The 19380-nt window shown below is 40.9% G+C and overlaps 1 protein-coding gene across 1 annotated transcript in view; it reads left to right on the forward strand.

The window, feature by feature from the left end:
- Window positions 1-9779: 9779 nt before the first annotated feature.
- ephb3a (eph receptor B3a) overlaps window positions 9780-19380 on the forward strand; it is a 48360-nt gene continuing 38759 nt past the window's right edge. Inside the window, exon 1 of the mRNA XM_042328575.1 lies at window positions 9780-10540. Within this exon, the coding sequence (XP_042184509.1) occupies window positions 10477-10540 (64 nt within the window). The 5' untranslated portion in view covers window positions 9780-10476. The remainder of the gene's footprint in view (window positions 10541-19380) is intronic.

Here is a 19380-nt window from a genome sequence, read left to right on the forward strand (position 1 = left end):
AAGGTGAAAGAAATAAAAAAATTCATAAAAATCTATATATTTTCACGAGGACCACAATGTAAATACGTTTTGAAACTTTTTTGTGTCACCCTCAATGATTTTACAGTTTTTCTCAATTACTAAAACACTAAAACCCATTGGCTGAACTAAGTTCTCAGTTGCATGGACTCATTTAGCTAATTATGCAGTCTGTTGTCAATACCTTAAACCATTTCACATGGTAAAACACAATTTGCAGATCTCGCTTAGACTTTTCAGCAAAACTCTAAACACATTCTCATTCACAAAACACATTCTGCACTCTAATGCACATGTCATTCGTACTGGTAAACACAAGTTGCAACAATCAAATACAAATAGAGAACATATGTCATTGATTGAACACAACCACTCAAAATTGATTTAACCTGTTTCAAATGATGCAACACAACCAATATAAGCCAGTTCAGAGAGCAAACAGGTTGTTGAAGGTGGGAAGGAGAAAGTCTGAGAATGGATACTGTAGTACAGTGCATTGTAGGCTGTATACTGTACAATGGACACATTGTATGGTCCTGAACATTGTGCTTTCCATTTATTAACAGTACTGACTGCTCAATAGATTTTGACTGGTTGCAGGTTCATATCAACAAAGAACAAGCATTACAGTATCACAGAGACAAAGGACAAGTTTGTGAGATGCAGGGTACAGTACTGTAAAAATAGGGGTACAAGAAAACAAAAAAACAAATTGCAAAGAGCAAAGCAGAGTAGTAATTTCTGATCAATTTTGAGCTACTATGATAGAACATGTTTTCGTTCACCAAAAGACAATGACGGAAAAATATGAATATGAATTTTTTAGATTAAAAATGTACTTCTCCCTGAGAATTGTATGTTTTGAACAATGTGTTTCCTATTTTTCGGTGTGTTGTTTACTGACTGCTTGTGAGTGTATATCATTTTGATCACTTTGTTTATGATTTGAGAGCAGTGTTTGATTTTGAACACAGGTAAAACTGTTTTGAGGCGAATGTTTCATTTTGCAAGAGGAGTCAGAGGTTATGTAAATAGTGCTTGAAGATGAGGTTTTGTGTTTACTGTTTTCAGGAAATGGAGCAAGGTTTCAGAAATTGTGTTTTAGCAATTGAGAAAAACTGTAATGGCATCCACATGTGTGAATGTATTGTGTTTTAAAATGGTCAAATAAATCCAATCAACCGCCCAAAAAATGCAATATCTCCATATAACTTAGAAATATCACTTAGAAAAGCCCCATGATCTTAGTTAAACTATCATAGGCCAAAATATACGGTTGGTTTACTCTTGGTGAACAATGTATTTGTCCAATTATGGAGTGTGCCTTAAAAAAGCTATGGAGAGACATTCAGGTCTGAGACATGTAAATTCATCCGGGACATGTCCCAGTAATGCACTCACACATAAGTGAGCCTTTCTTAAGGCACTTGACTCATACTTACAGATACAGGAGAAGACAAACCTGCTCACTCTGACCCCATTATGAATCATGTAGAGGGCATTTGACCTGCAGAAAGGGATCCCTGTTTTTTTCTGCCTCAAACTGTATTGATAAGGAGACAGAATCCCACTTCTGTGATGTGAGATGTGTCATCCACAGACAATCAGAAGCCAGAGACAACACTGGTGGTTACATAAGACATTAGAAGTTGATGTTTGAAGTGACGTAATCTATTCAGGCCATCTGTCATTTCATAGTTTTCCGCTTGGTCTTGCCCAGCGGGGCAAAATATGACATGGGATGTCATAAAGACACCGTTTTCTGGTTGAACTGTAACTTCCTTGTCAGATAACCAGAATACAACCAGGTAAAGACGTTTTTTTTCAGGATTACAAAAAGACAACATTTTCAGTCACTTCAGTCTGATGTCGTTTCAACCAATATTACCCATGTGACATGACCAGGAAAAACTCCAGTCCAGACCCTAATTCTACACCATTATACAATCTAATTTAATAACCCCCCTCACACTATCTCACTGGATATAAACTACTATTGTCTCTTCTTCCATAGTTTCCTTCCCTCCACTCTCTTCCTATGGGAGTTCTGTTTGGCTGGCGAATCCTACTGCTGATGGGATGTAAACATAAAATTAGGCATCAGTCGAGGGCGGTAATTGTTACTTGCGCCGGAGCCACAAGTGAACGAGGCAAACCAGGCGAAACTCAGCAGAAAAGTGCAAGGCCAAGTTTATCTAAATTCCCCTTCCTCCTGCTCCATAATGGAAAAACACTCTGAAATGTCATTTCAAATAGACCCCAATGTAATCCGCAGCCCAACGAGGCCCACTTAATCAATGCTACGGACATGTGCATAGAAGAGGAACAGTCTCCAAATGGAAAAGGAGTTCTGAGTCAGCTCACAGGAGATTAAAAAGAGGGAGATGAATAATGGAGGAGGGGGAATGGTGGGAAAATTGCCCGAATGTGGCGAATCATCAATAACAGACAGAGGGTGGGAATACTTTGGAATAAAAAAAGACTATTGCTGAAAATGAAATATCCCTACCCCGAGTTGTTTTTAATTAGTTTCGCTGTGTCTCGTTTTGTTTTCATCGTGTAGACTCATTATGCAAGTAGGCTGAGAGAGAGTTCAGCGTACTCAGAAAGGCTGGACACAATGGTCGTGGTAAGCCCACAAACAAGAGCTGTCTCCCATGGCAACCAGTTGAATAATAGTAGTCAGGTGTCATTGGATGCGTTGACATATTTGAGTAGCCTGCTCATACAATTTTACCAGGTTGACACTGACAGGTTCATAAATAATCCCGGTTCAGGATCTATTTTCAAAAATCCCAACACATTGAAGGTGTGTGAGCATTGATTCATATTTCATCAGGTTGTGGTGCAACACTCACATGGTGAAAAAAGTAACCCTCCACCTCCACAGTCTTGGAGCCCTTGGGCACCAACTAGTTCTTTCTCCACACGAATCATTAGTGTCTTGCAGTCAATCAAGCTCTACTCCAGAACCCCACTGACTTCTCATTTCATTGGCACGAAAATGGAGCGAATGACAGTCTTGTTGGCCCTTGTTGGCTGAGAAATGAATTTAAAAGTTTCATACAGTTTGACACTATTATACGTCAGTATTGAAATACAGGACAAATGTATTTTTTGGTATGACAGTGTGTTTGAGTTTTGGTATTACTTTTTCAAGTTTATTATTCATCAGTCTGCACTGCAGTAACTTTTTATGTCTCCGGCTCCTATTCTATTGCCTTCTTAGCTGTAAGTCTTACCTCAGTCTTGAAATATATTCATAATTTAGAACCAAGACACACAGACTTCCAATATTGTCCAAAGAGCTTTATTCACCTTTGTTTTATGCCCTGGCCTTCAATGCCCTCCCCCCCGCCCCCACCCCATACACACAACCCCCCTACACACACACATACACACACACACACACCCCGTCCACACATACGGTAGCAGAGTCGACTGACTCCATAATACGCAGGAGAGCTCAGGCTCTGAGATGATCTGTCATCCTCTCCTGTCAGCTTAGCGCCACTGTGCCTCCCCTTTCAGACGCTGTTTCGCAGCTGATACCTCTAGTGCAATTCTCTATTCCCAGGCTTATCCTTGGTGTGCGTCCCAAATGGCACTCTATTCCCTACATAATGCACTACTTTTGACCAGAGCCCTACGGGCCTGCTCAAAAGTATTGCACTTCACAGGGAATAGGGTGCCATTTGGGAGTTAGCCCTTGACTTCGTGTCGTCTCGCTGCAGCGTCTCTTCGGCATGCTTTGTGAAATGTGTTTTCCCCCCCACCTCATCCCAATGACTGAATTATCATTTGTGGACTGCAGCGGGATCGTAAAAGGTTCTCTCCACAATGATTCTTCATAACACACATGTCACCACCACAGCAAAACCCAGATGGTTGTATTCTCAGTCCATGGTCAAAAGCTAAGGTATACAGTATGTGATGGACTTGACTACCTGTGTTAGGATCGGTTTGAATGAATGAATGAAGACACAGACAGACAGACAGACAGACAGACAGACAGACAGACATCTATATTTTAGTCATTTAGCAGGGCACATCCATCTATCTACAGTGCCTTCAGAAAGTATTCACACCCCTTGACTTTTTCCACATTTGGTTGTGTTCCAGCCTGAAATTAAAATTCATTACATTTAGATGTTGTGTCTCTGATCTACACACAATACCCCATAATGTGAAAGTGGAACTATGTTTTTAGACATTTTTACAAATGAATAAAAACAAGTAAAAGTTCAAATGTCTTGAGTCAATAAGTATTCAAACCATTTTGTTATGGCAAGCCTAAATAAGTTCAGGAGTAAACATTTGCTTAACAAGTCAGATACGTTGCATTGACCTACTCCATGTGCAATAGTGGTGTGTAACATGATTTTTGAATGACTACCTCATCTCTGTACCCCACGCATACAATTATCTGTAAGATCCCTCAGTCGAGCAGTGAATTTCAAGCACAGATTCAACGACAAAGACCATGGAGGTTCTCCAACGCCTCGCAAAGAAGGGCACCTATTGGTAGACGGGTAAAAAAACTGACATTGAATATCCCTTTGAGCAAGGTGAAGTTATTCACCACACTTTGGATGGTGTATCAATACACCCAGTCACTACAGAGATACTGGCGTCCTTCCTAACTCAGTTGTCGGAGAGGAAGAAAACTGTTCAGGGATTTCACCATGAGGCCAATGGTCATTTTAAAACAGTTACAGACTTAAATCGCTGAGGATGGATCGACAACATTGTAGTTACTCCACAATACTAACCTAAATGACATAGTAAAAAGAAGGAAGCTTGTACAGAATCCTGCCTGTTTGGCCCTGTCCGGGGTATCATTGGATGGGGCCACAGTGTCTCCTGACCCCTCCTGTCTCAGCCTCCAGTATTTATGCTGCAGTAGTTTATGTGTCGGGGGGCTAGGGTCAGTCTGTTGTATCTGGAGAATTTCTCCTGTCTTATCCGGTGTCCTGTGTGAATTTAAGTATGCTCTCTCTAATTCTCTCTTTCTTTCTCTTTCTTTCTTTCTTTCTTTCTTTCTCTGTCTCGGAGGACCTGAGCCCTAGGACCATGCCTCAAGACTACCTGGCATGATGACTCCTTGCTGTCCCCAGTCCACCTGCCGTGCTGCTGCTCCAGTTTCAACTGTTCTGCCTGCGGCTATGGAACCCTGACCTGTTCACCGGACGTGCTACCTGTCCCAGACCTGCTGTTTTCAACTCTCTAGAGACAGCAGGAGCGGTAGAGATACTCTCAATGATCGGCTATGAAAAGCCAACTGACAACTACTGTGATTATTAATATTTGACCATGCTGGTCATTTTTGAACATTTGAACATCTTGACCATGTTCTGTTATAATCGCCACCCGGCACAGCCAGAAGAGGACTGGCCACCCCTCATAGCCTGGTTCCTCTCTAGGTTTCTTCCTAGGTTTAAGCCTTTCTAGGGAGTTTTTCCTAGCCACCGTGCTTCTACACCTGCGTTGCTTGATGTTTGTGGTTTTTGCAAACTTTAGTGCAAAGGCTGGGTTTCTGTACGGCACTTTGATATATCAGCTGATGTGAGAAGGGCTATATAAATACATTTGATTTGATTTGAATATAAATATTACAAAACATGCATCATGTTTGCAATAAGGCACTAAAGTTTGCAAAAGGCACCTTATTGATCTCCTGTGTAGCTCAGTTGGTAGAGCATGGCACTTGTAATGTCAGGGTGGTGGGTTTGAGTCCCACAGGGGACCAGTAAAAAAAAGGAAAAGCATTTATGCACTCACTACCGTAAGTTGCTCTGGATAAGAGTGTCTGCTGGTTGACTAAAACGGAATGTTGTGCTGTGAAAACATTTGCAAAGAAATGCATTTTTTTCCTGAATACCAACATCACTGAGCAGCACTCTTCATATTTTCAAGCATGGTGGTGGCTGCAACATGTTATATGGGTATGCTTGTCATCTGCAAGAACTAGACCATTTTTAGGATGAAAAGGAAAGGAATAAAGCTAAGCACAGGCAAAGTCCTAGAGGAAAAACCTGGTTCAGTCTGCTTTCCAACAGACAGTGGGAGACAAATTCACCTTTCAGCAGAATAATAACCTAACACACAAGGCCAAATATACACTGGAGTTAATTACCAAGACAACATTGAATGTTCCTGAGTGGCCTAGTTACAGTTTTGACGTAAATCGTCTTGAAAATCTATGGCAAGACTTGAAAATGGCCGTTTAGGAATAATCAACAGCCAACATGACGGAGCTTGAAGAATAAAAATAAATAAATAATGGCCAAATATTGTACAATCCAGGTTTGCAAAGCTCTTAGAGACTTACCCAGAAAGACTCACAGCTGTAATCGCTGCCAATTGGGATTCTAACATCTTATTTTAGTAATTACATAAGAGGATAGTAATGGATGTACAGAACTAGTAACTGATAATTCCCTGTGAGAGATGACCATGGTCACACTTCTGATAGCACCACAGCCCACTGGTGTGGACTATTCATTGGCAGTGTAAGTTTTTTTTTTCTTTAACCTCAGAGGGTTGAACATTTATCCAATGAAAATGTATTTGTGTTTCATTTTCCATCCTCCCCAAAAATAATTTTGACTTTGGCGTTAGAGAGTATTTTGTTTAGATCGTTGACAAAAAAAATGACAAATCCATTTTAATCCTGCTTTGTAACACAACAAAATGTGGAAAAAGTCAAGGGGTGTGAATCCGTTCCTAAGGCACTGTAGATAACTTACCGGACCTCTAATTCATATACAGAATTCTATAGAGCATTCTCTCAGGCCCCAACCTTCTGGAAATAGCAGACAGAATCATGGTGGTATTGATGATAATGTGTTGATGGCAACATGTTAATGATAGTGTGTAAATGATACTGTTGACCAACACGTTCCTAGGAAGAGGAAGTCACAGAATGAGTGAGAGGTTTAGATTTCACACCCGCATAGATGCTGGCAACACTCTTCAGATGACAGTCCTTCCTCTCTTCAGAAGCCCCTCTGTTGTTAAATTCCTGCTATAAGTGGTGGTCTAAAATGCAGTGTTTGCCCTATAACCCACCTAACGCCTTTCATACTTTCCCCCTTGAATTCAGGAAACACTGGTCCTTTGTTAAATGACAGAAATCGATCCTCTCTCTCTCTCTCTCACACACACACACACACACACACACACACACACACACACACACACACACACACACACACACACACATAGGTATCCAATACACACAGGAAGGGGTATCCAATACACATAGGGAGGAGAGTGAGAGTGTTACCACCCCTACACACAAATTAAAGTATTTGAAAATGCTCCTCCACAGGCTACTTGATAGACTGGTTACTCTTTGCTTCTTGATAGCACTGACTGAATATACAGTTCATTCGTTGTCTTGACATCTGCTAATGAGAAAAACACCCTGTATAAAAAAAGTACACTTTCCATATTCTCAAAAGAAAAACACTGTTTTGAGTCTGTCAACTATTAAAGCACCCAATACATTGATCGCTAGATGCATAAGTTACATCACAACCACAACAATTGATTACACCCCCCCCACAAACACACACACACAAGTATATACAGTATGTATATATGCTGCATTCTTGGAATTTATGTAGAATACCCCCCTCCATTTTAGTATGATGTCATTGATTCTATGAAAATGCCAGGAAGCAGCGTCATATTTTTGGTTCAGTGTCAATGTAGTGATATGTGGTTTAAAGAGTCCTCCTGTCCATCACTGTTTCAATGGCGGGGCAGACCCAAGCCTGCTGGGAACTGAACTGTAGATAATAAGACCATAGAGACTGGGGACAAAACAAAAATAGTCGGGAGCTGGGGAGTCTGTGTGAGTGGGTGGGTTGGGGGGGGTCACATGGGGGCTACGGGGAGCTGGTCATGGGGGGATCAAGCTGGTGCGGGGGCAAAGGGGGGAACAGAGGAGAGAGACAGATGAATTAGCAGTGTTGAAGGGGAGCCTTGTTTGAACATGGGACTCATGAGTGCCATGCCCTGTAGCCTACACACACCACTGGGGGGAGAGACAAAGGAGAAGAGGTGTAGTGTAATGGAGTCTTAATCCTTATGAGTCTAAGTGACATCATTAAAAAAAATCCCATCAAAGTCTGTCAATTTAAGGTAGAGATATCAGGTCTTTTTGCATGGGCAGCACTCCAATCCACCGCATCTGCTACAGCGGTGTTTGTCAGACCATGAAACATCCTGAAAACCGGTCTTCCACAATATGGAAAGGGGAGACTCAAATGAACATGATGGTGTTCTCTGTTTTGCTCTATGACCACCACAAGTGACACGGGACTCATCTGAAGGTAACCCATAGAAACAAATGGAAGTAGTTTTGTGCCATCACAAATAAGGGGTTTAATGTGTAAAAAATATATATATTCCCTGAGCTTCTTTAAATCTCCTAGACATAGGACAGACATTTCAAAACCTTATTCCTTATGATTTTGACTGTCTTTTTGCCATTTATGAATGTGTTATTCAAGGTGTTTCTATGGGCTATAGTGTTAAAGGCTATAGTAGCCATCGAGTTTGCTGACGGAACGACGGTGGTAGGACTGATCCCCGATGACGATGAGCCTCCTATAGGCAGTGTTGTGCCAGGACAACAACCTCTCCCTCAACGTCCGCAAGACAAAGGAGCTGATTATGGACTACAGGAAACAGAGGGGTTGTAGTGGAGCGGGTCTAGAGCTTCAAGGTCCTCGGTGTCCACATCACGAAGGAATTAACATGGTCCACACACACCCACACAGTCGTGAAGAGGGTACGACAGCACCTCTTCCCCCTCAGGAGGCTGAAAGGATTTGGCATGGCCCCCGAGATCCTCAAAAGGTTCTACAGTTGCACCATTGAGAGCATCTTGACTGGCTGCATCTTCGCCTGGTACGGCAACTGCAAGGCACCCGACCACAAGACGGTACAGAGGGTGGTGTGCATGGCCCTGCCATCTAGGACCTCTATACCAGGCGGTGTCAGAGAAAGGCCCGAGAAATTGTCAAAGACTCCAGCCACCCAAGTCATAAACTGTTCTTTCTGCTACCACTCGGCAAGCAGTACCACTGCATCAAGTCTGGAACCAACAAGACCCTGAACAGCTTCTACCCCCAAGCCAAGAAAACTGCTCAATAGCTCATCAATGGCTACACGGACGACTTGCACTGACCAATTTTTCCACTAACTCACTTGCACTGACTCTATGTCCTCACACTGGACTCTACCCGCACACTCAAACATACTTACACTGACACCCCAAAACACAAATACACACACCACACAAACATAATATGCTCACACATGCATACGGATGCCACACACACTTTCACACTCACCACATACGCTGCTGCTACTGTCTACTATGTTGTTGCCTAGTCAGTTTACTCCTACCTATATGTACATATACACCTCAATTACCTCATACCCCAGAACATGGACTCTGTACTGGTACTCCCTGTACATAGCCATGTTATTTTACTCATTATTATTATTCATTATTCACTGTCTATTTATTCCTATTGTCACAATTTCGATTTATTTTTCATTTTTATATTTAATTAACTCTGCATTGTTGGAAAAGGACCCGTAAGTAAGCATTCCACTGTTAGTCTACACCTGTTGTTTACAAAGCATGTGACAAATAAAATATGATTGGACACTCAATAACCCGCGGGAGGCGCTATCTATCCATTTCAAAACGAGGCGTAGATATCGACATTCGTCACCTATCCACAGTTCGTTTTGTATCGAAAATGGATTGATTCAGACAGGTTGGGATTTGAATGAACAGAACCTCCACATAAACCAAGGCCTTTCTCTTGTCTCTGATGCTGGTCCCCAAAGTTCACGACATTCTCTCCGCGTCTCGGGAGGGGTGTGACTAGCAGAGCAGGGCAGCTGCTCCACAGCAGACAACCCCCCTCTTCTTACCCCTTCACCCGCACGCCCCAGCCCCCCTCTGTCTCGGCAGTCCCAATTGCCATTCCAACGAACACTCCTTGAGGAGCAACAGCTACATCTGAGTCAGCGAAGTGGATTACTGAGTTTTTCGAAGAAAAAAAAGAAGAAGATTTGCAGTATTTTTGGAGCAATGTGCGAGTGTATAGATGCGCTTTTGGACTACAATTTGGCATCGCTAAAGCGCGAGAAAGGCGGAGAGAAAGCGCATTGTAATGCTCCATAGCTTTGCTGTTTCTCCGTGGATTTGGCCGATGATTTGAATGAATAACAAAAATGACTACTTTCGGCGATTGGATGTAGGCTAGTGGAATGGGATGGTTTTTATTTGTTGCATTAATTCAAGACATGAGAATAAAGAGATTTGTAAAAGGTTCTACGTCTCGGGTGGTTTAGGTGCTGTGTATTGTGTGGCACCATCTGAAGGGTCCAGGCAAAACCCTTATTAATGTTGCAAGATCCTAGTTTATGACAATGGATTACTTGCTGTGGATATGCAGCTTTGTGCTTCCCGTGGTATTAGCTGTTGAAGGTATGTATGTCAAATCATTTTAATATACTACACTTTTGCTTGAACTTTTCATTTACATGTAGCCCCATTCTGATTAATCGGATTATAATACTCAATTAATTGGTATATACAGCCTGAAACTAATGACTGCAAAATCGTGTAAATATTCCTCACAAGACAGAATGTTGAGTAAATCTAAAAATCTGTACTCGGAATTTGAGGCAAAATATCCACAGGAAATATTTTTTTACCCGACTTTTTAGGGGTCCGGTAGGTACAGTGCCTTGCAAAAGTATTCAGACCCCTTGGATTTCTTCACATTTTGTTGTGTTTCAAAGTGCGATTAAAATTTATGCAATTGTCATTTTTTGTTAACAATCTACACAAAATACTTTAATGTCAAAGTGGACGTAGTTTCATATACGTTTTTTTTTATAGCATATATATATATATATATATAAAAATCTAACAAATATAGTCGTTGCGTACGTTTTCCACAAGCCTAATTTGGTGAAAGTGTCAAATTTAGCTTAAGAAATCACATGTTACATGGGCTCATTCTGTGAAATAATAGGATTTGACATTTTTTTACTTTAATTTTTCCTCTGTCCCCCACCCATCCATACATTACATCTGTAAGTTTGCCTCCCGAAGTGGCGCAGCAGTCTAAGGCACTGCATCTCAGTGCCAGAGGCGTCACTGGTTCAAATTCAGGCTGCATCACATATAACTGTGATTGGCTGGAGTAGGCCGTCATTGTAAATAAGAATTTGTTCTGAACTGACTTGCCTAGTTAAATAAAAGGTTAATGTTCCCTTCGTCAAGTATTCCATTTCAAGCACAGATTCAACTACTAAGACGAGGGAAATTTTCAAAAGCCTCATAAAGAAGGGCATTGATTGGTAGGTAGGTAACAATAACTATGTCTTTAAGCATGGTCAAGTTAAGAATTATGCTGTGGATGATGTATTAAACCACCCAGACAATATTAAAGACACAGTCATCCTGCTGAACTGAGCAGCAGGACAGGAAGAAAACCGCTCAGGGATGTCACCATGAGACCATCTGGGATTTTAAAACAGCCACAAAGTTTAAAAGCTGTGATGGGAGAAAACAGATCAAGAACATTGTACTGACTCCACAATAATGACCTAAATGACAGAGTGAAAAGAAGAACACAAGTATACTAAATCAAAAGTATTCTTAAACATGCATCTTTGTGCACTAAAATTATTTTCAAGCATCGGCAAATACTGGGGATTGTTTCAGGATAAAAAGAAATGGGATGGAGCTAAACACAGGCAAAATCCTAGTCTGCTTTACACCTGAGACTAGGAGAGGAATTCACCTTTCAGCAGGACAATAACCTACAACAGAAGGCTAAATCTACACGGGAATTGCTTACCAAGAAGATAGTGAATGTACTTGAGTGGTAAAGTTATAGTTTTGACTTAAATCTGCTTGACAATCTATGGCATGACTTGAAAATAGCAATTTGTGTAGATTGCTGACAAAAAAAGACAATTAAATCAAATTTGATCTCACTTGGTAACACAATAAAATGTGAAGAAATCCAAGGGGGTTGAATACTTTTGCAAGGCACTGTATATGTTTGGCACCTAGGTAAAGTGAATTTTATATTGGATCTTCGTTTTTTCTCTCGTCAATGGCTATTGAACCAAGCCTACCATGACACTGAATATTGTATATTCTGAATCAAGGGAGGATGGCGAACAATCAAAACCTTTTTTGTTGGGTGGTTTAAAATATAGATATTTTATGTAAATCAGAATAAAAAAACGAATAATGAAATTCACACAAAAAAGGAGTCAGAATATATCATTTTCAATGTCAGGCTCCCGAGTGGTGCAGCGCACTAAGACACTGCATCTCAGTGCTAGAGGTGTTACTACGGACCCTGGTTCAAATCCAGGCTGTATCACAACTGGCTGTATGTAATTGGGAGTCCCATAGGGCAGTCACAATTGGCCCAGTGTCGTTAGGGTTACGCTGGGGTAGGCTGTCATTGTAAATAAGAATTTGTTCTTAACTGACTTGCCTATTTAAATAAATAAAATGTCATGGCATGCTTGGTTCAATAGAAATTGACAAGAGAAAAACAAATATCCAATATAAAACACATTTTTACCTTGGTGCTGAACTCAATCAATCAATCCAATTCATTTAAAAAGCCATCAGCAGATGTCACTGAACCATATACCTACAGGCTCTACAGAAAGTCAGGTAAACAATACTTTCCCGTGGAAATGTTGTCTCAAATTTCAAACAGCTTGAAGGATAAACCGCCCAGACAACCGGTAGAATAAGTTTAGATATAATTGTATTCTGGCTTGTAAGGAACATTTACACAATTTTGCAGGCATTAGTTTCAGGTTGTATATACCAATGAATTGCGTATTACAGCCTGATTAATCAGACTAGCAGCCTAGATGTTTCCAAAGAATGTGGGTGTTTGCAAGCCATGATGAACTGCCAAAAATGCGATTATGTTTGAATATGAATATTACATTGTATAATAAGATGAAGCGCAGCTTTATTTTGCCAATGGCATGGCGTATACAAAAATCTGTTATTTTCATTGCAGGTTTTAACTGTGATAGGCTTAAAAAAATTTTTTGTTGTTGCTAAATCGCCTCTGTTGGCACAATTGAAAATGGATAGAGTAGATCGATTGTTTGGATACAAAGTTACCATTTATGTTCATACTATTCGGGTACGGCCTGTTTTGTATCACACCACTGTATTGTGCTGTGGTTGAGTCACGCATTGGATTTATTCTAGGAAAACGGACTAATGAGAACATACACACAACACACACACACAGAGACAGTTCCTTGGTATAGCTTTCCCCACAAAGGAAAGCAGGAACGCCCCATGCATTTTCGGTCCTCCACATGTCACCCATGTGTCACACGTCATTGCAGCTGCATCCCCGTCGCTATTGTCAACTACCTTTTGCTGCGTTGTCACACCCACTAGTTGAGTATTTCATTATGTTGGGTTGCTTGACCAAGCCCATGACACAGCTCAATATGACATAAAGCATTAATCCTAAATAAAACACCCACATACTGTATTTTGCTTCTCACAAAGTACACAAAGTACCACAGATAGGAGCTAGTTATCCGTGTCTTTGATATTACACTGATGGGGAGGTTATATACTGAATGTTTTCATATATGTTCAAAATAGGTGCCAAACATTACATGCTCAGTGTAAAAAACTTTAGCGTCAGTCTATACATTTCCTTCCTGTAGGGAAAAGCCAATATCTCTGGCAATTTAAAGAGGAAAGAAGAAACAAATCCTCTAATATCCTGAAGCTTTCTCTCTAGCCAATCAATACCAGTCAATTGTGTGTGTCATAGGACACATACAAAATGACAGGCCAAAGATACACGTAGGCAAGTTGCCTGTAGCTTTGTCTGATCAAGCAGACTGTAATACACAATGTAATTGGTATATACAGCCTAAAATATTGGAGTGCAAAATCATGTAAAATTTCCTTACAAGCCAGACTGTTGAATATAATTACATTTGAACTAGCTCTACCTGTTGTCTGGGCAGTTTTTCCTTCAGCTGCTTGAAATTTGAGACAAAATATCCACAGACAAGCATTCTCTCAACCAGCTTCACTTCAACCAAGAGTGTGCAAATCTGTCATCAAGGCAAAGGGGGGCTTTTTTGATTTATCACTTTTTTGGTTACTACATGATTCCATATTTGTTATTTCATATTTTTGATGTCTGTTACAATAATAGTAAAAATAAAGACAAACACTTTAATGAGTAGGTGTGTCCAAACTTTTGACTGGTACTGTACATCAGGAGGGTTGGCAAACCAGGTCCGCGGTTTGTGCTGAGTTCATGTGTCACGGTTTTCCTTAGGTGAAAGAGAGTCAGACCAAAATGCGGCGTGGCTATTGCGATCCATGTTTAATGAGACAAAGTAAACACGATCAAATACAAAAACAAATAAACGTAACACGAAAACCGAAACAGCCTAATACTGGTGCAAAGTAACACAGAGACAGGAACAAGGACAATCACCCACAAAACCCAACACCAAACAGGCTACCTAATTATGGTTCCCCATCAGAGACAATGACGAACACCTGCCTCTGATTGAGAACCATATCAGGCCATACATAGAACTAGACAAACTAGACATGTAACATAGAATGCCCACTCAGCTCACACCCTGACCAACCAAAACATAGAAACATACAAAGCAAACTATGGTCAGGGTGTGACATCATGGCTTAGTCGACTTGCTAACTGGTTGTATTTCTACTCATGCTTTGGCCAACTACTGTAGTTTAGCAGGTCGGAAATTTCAGAGTTTCCTAGTTCCGACTAGCACATGAACGGGGCATTATCCTCTGTGTTGGGTTATGCCAAACTGGTCAAATCCCAGGGAGAGATAAATGTCCCCAGATTTATTTCTGCTTTATGCAGGGTCCTACACTTTTAATTGAAGTCTGTGTATTTATAAATTGTCAATCTGATATCTTGAATATGGTTTTTGCCAATAATTTGTGATTGCTTGTAATGGTATGGTCCATGTCGAAGTATCCCATGTACCATACTTAAAGAAAACCTAAACCAAGGTAACTTCATTTAGACTCTACCAGCTCCTTTATAGATTTCTCTCCAAATTCCGCCACGTTCCCCGCCTGCCTTTCCTTCCCTGAGTAAAATGTGCTTCTCTTGTACGCCAGCCAGTGTTATCGCTCATCAATTATGGTGCCAGAGTCTAAATCAATGCAGCGGCAGCCTCCCTAGCTGGTCTCACAGAGATTTTCATAGGCTGATGATCAGCCAGTTTTCCCAACAACTTCACTTACACAACACTGGGTTGTTAACTAATGTCTGTCCTCTGAGGACGGGGGCAGGTTCGAGTAGTTGAAGTGTATTATGGGTTTTAAGGTTGTCGGGGTCGATGCCTCGTTGTCAGTATGGTGGATTCCAAGAGATTTCATTGGAATTTGGTTCTTGAATTGGCAGTTGCCTGTTGGTTTCCGTTACTTTTGTTTTGTCTATTTATTTACTTTTTGTCCTTCAAATTAATCCAATTCATTTGAGTGAGGTACAGTGCCGTTTAGTTCACTCCAATAGATTCATTGGAATTCATGGAAGTCTTGAATTAGCAGTTTCACGTTGGTTTCTATTAGGATATGTATTTTTTCAACACCAGTATGTCAGTCAAATTTTTTTGGGTGATTGGAGTTCAATGTCCAACTGTGTCCTTGGGTCTGTCCATGAGTTTAGCTAGTGACATAAGCTCTGGCCTCCTAGTCACCCATGCAATGGACATATGACAGGGTCAGTGAGTCACCTTCTTTATGACTAACCCCTATAACAGTGATGTTGTGCACTTGTGCTATTTTCAGAGTCGCATGGTATTGGAACGTAGCTGCAATTACGTAATAACTCAGAAAACCTTAACATCCTACAGAAATAGCTCACTAGGTATGCATGGCTGCAGAAGAACACACTAATATCCAATCATTTCCACACGTATAACTACGGAAGTAATACCGGCGCATGCTTTATTTATCTCTTCTCTGTAGAGCATACAGTAAATACTCATAATTATGAATGGAACCATATGCGCAGATGCAAATAGCCTGAAGGAGAACGTGGAATTGGGGTCGGCTTGAGTTGATTAAAGCGGTTCAACAAGCGTCAAACATAACATTGCTCAATCTTGCAATTGTGTGTAGAGGAAAAGGAAGACCCACTCACACGCAAACTAGACAGCGAGATAGTCATACAGTAGGCCTAAGCACTCTGAATTTGCCACTACGAATTTGCTGTTTACAGTCAAAATACCCATTTGTTGTATGTAGCCGACCATGCACAAAATCAGTGGAGAGATGTTACGCCTTTGAATATTTCATCTGTTTGTGGATGGGAGTGTGAAATTAATACGAGGAGAGGCTTTCCTTCCATAGCAGCCCATCTCAACAAAGTGAATTAAATATTAGCATGTGTGCTCCCATAGCAGCAGTGAGCATGTTTGCTCCAGTGATCAAAAACAGTATACACCATGGGCGGTGAATGAGATGCTGTAAGGACAACAAGTTCCCGTTTGAGCAGTTTTTTTGGCCCTGGGGAAGGTATCATCACTGCCAGTTTTATGATGGGGGGGGGTACATTTGAGTTATAGCATCAAGGGGAGACGTTTAAACGGTACATGTACATGAAGGGCAAATGCGTAGGTAGAGAGCTGTACATTTGGGACGCTGTTCAATCAAAAGCTGTGTCCGGCTTTCAGATTTCTGTCAATAACGATATATACTTCATTCGCGTCTAAAGTGTTTTTTTAAAATTTAGTAATGGGCCTACAGTTAATTCTCAATCTGAATTTAACTCATGTGTTAAGCCTGTGGATACAGGACCTCTAATCTACACTGATGTTCTTTGTGTGTTAGTGCGTGGAACTCTTCCCAGGCAAACACATGTTCAGTAATAATGAGCCTCGCTAGGGTCTGTGGAGAGTTCAGTTGGAGTAGAGTTTATGTTACCTCTATGCACACAGAGCGTTGAATCTAACATAAAAGAATCAACCTGGACCCTTAGATGGGCTTTTTGTCTTGGCTCTTGTTGAATGTGAAGACAGCTAGTCAGTGTTCTTGCTGCCTCAAGAAGCCCATCAAATTGCCAGATTTGAGTTATAGCAGCAAGGGGAGACTTAAACGGTACATGTACATGGAAAGCAAATGCGTAGGTAGAGAGTTGTACACTTGGGATGCTATCCAATCGAAAGCTGTGCCCGGCTTTTAGGTTTCTGTCAAAAACAATGCTTCTAAAGCATGTTTGATTTAGTATTGGGCCTACAGTAAATTGTTCTCAATCTGAATTGAACTAATGTGTTAAGCCTGTGGATACAGGACCTCTAATCTACAAGGTTCTTTGTATGTTAGTGCGTGGAACTCTTCTCATGTCCTCAATCTTCACACAATACCCCATAATGACAAAGCGAACAGGTTTTTAGAAATGTTGGCAAATTTATAAAAATAAAAATAAACTTATTTACAAAAGTATTCAGACCCTTTGCTATGAGACTTTAAATTGAACTAAGGTGCATCCTGTTTCCATTGATCATCCTTGAGATTTTTCTACAACTTGGAGTCCACCTGTGGCAAATTCTGTTGATTGGACATCATTTGGAAAGGCACACACCTGTCTATTTAAGGTCCCACAGTCCCACCAAGCCATGAGATCTAAGGAGTTGTCTGTAGAGCTCCGAGACAGGATTGTGTCGAGGCACAGATCTGACGTAAGGATACCAAGACAGTTTTGCAGCATTGAAGGTCCCCGAGAACACAGTGGCCTCCATCATTCTTAAATGGAAGAAGTTTGGAACCACCAAGATTCTTCCTAGAGCTGGGGGAGAAGGGCCTTGGTCAGGTAGGTGACCTAAAACCCGATGGTCACTCTCACAGAGGACCAGAGTTCCTCTGTGGAGATGGGAGAACCTTCCAGAAGGACAACCGTCTCTGCAGCAATCCATTCTTTATGGTGGAGTGGCAAGACAGAAGCCATGCCTCAGTAAAAGGCGCCTGACAGCCCGCTTGGAGTTTGCCAAAGGCACCTAAAAGACTCTCAGACCATGAGAAACAAGATTCTCAAGCTTGTAGCATCATACCCCAAAAGACTCAAGGCTATAATCACTGCCAAATGTGTATAATTACTCTATTAGTACATTCCAAAATCACTAATAGATTTTATTTAACCTTTATTTTGACAGGGAGTCATGCTGAAACCAATGTCTCTTTTGGTCATTTCTATCAAGGCACAAGGCGAGACCCAAATGTAGACACAGGAGGCAGATGGTTGGAGTCTTACAATGTTTATTAATCTAAAGGGATAGGCAAGAGAAATGTCGTGGACAGGCAAAAAGGTCAAAACCAGAGCAGAGTCCAGGAGGTACAGAGTGGTAGACAGGCTTGTGCTCAAGGCAGGCAGAATGGTCAGGCAGGCAAGTCCAGAAACGGGCAAGGGTCAAAACCGGGAGGACTAGAAAAAGGCGAATGCAAAAGCAGGAGAACGGGAAAACTGCTTGCTGACTTGGAAACATACAAGACGAACTGGCACAGAGAGACAGGAAACACAGGGATAAATACACTGGGGGAAAAGCGACACCTGGAGGAGGTGGAGACAATCACAAGGACAGGTGAAACAGATCAGGGCATGACAATTTCCATGTAAAAGGACCCATGAGCACCAACATGAAGTTCATACAGATGTTGGATCTTAATTTGATCACTTTTGTTGCTGAGAATGTTCCTGCTCAGCAGGAAATGTAGCCTGTTTGTTTTTTGAAAAGGCTTCTAAAGTTTTTAATTTTCACTTTGAAATTTGACTTGATTTGCCCTGACAAAAATGTATCAACCCCTACAAAAATGTCCATTAACTATAATCCACATAATAATTAGCATTTTATGTTACTGCAGGGTTATTTTCCTTAAGTAACAAACTGCCTTCAAATCCCATATCTGTAAGAGCATATAGAATTTGGTGTAAAATGAAAGCTAAGAGTCTATATTTTTGGGAAATTAAGGCATGGATACGTTTTTCAATAATTTCCTTGTGCTGTACTGTATAGTTTACTAGGGCTGGCACAATTACCGTATAACCATGTAACTGACGGTTATGGATGAAATAAAATAACCGTCAAAACCGGGGAAAAAATGTCATTAAGGCAAAAGGTGGCTACTTTGAACACTTTTTTGGTTACTACATGATTCCATATATGTTATTTCATACTTTTGATGTCTCAAGTTTTGACTGGTACTGTATATAATAATTTTGAATTGACAGCTGACTGAAGAGG

The sequence above is a fragment of the Oncorhynchus tshawytscha genome, linkage group LG10 (assembly GCF_018296145.1).
Source record: "Oncorhynchus tshawytscha isolate Ot180627B linkage group LG10, Otsh_v2.0, whole genome shotgun sequence".
Taxonomy (NCBI): Eukaryota; Metazoa; Chordata; class Actinopteri; order Salmoniformes; family Salmonidae; genus Oncorhynchus; species Oncorhynchus tshawytscha.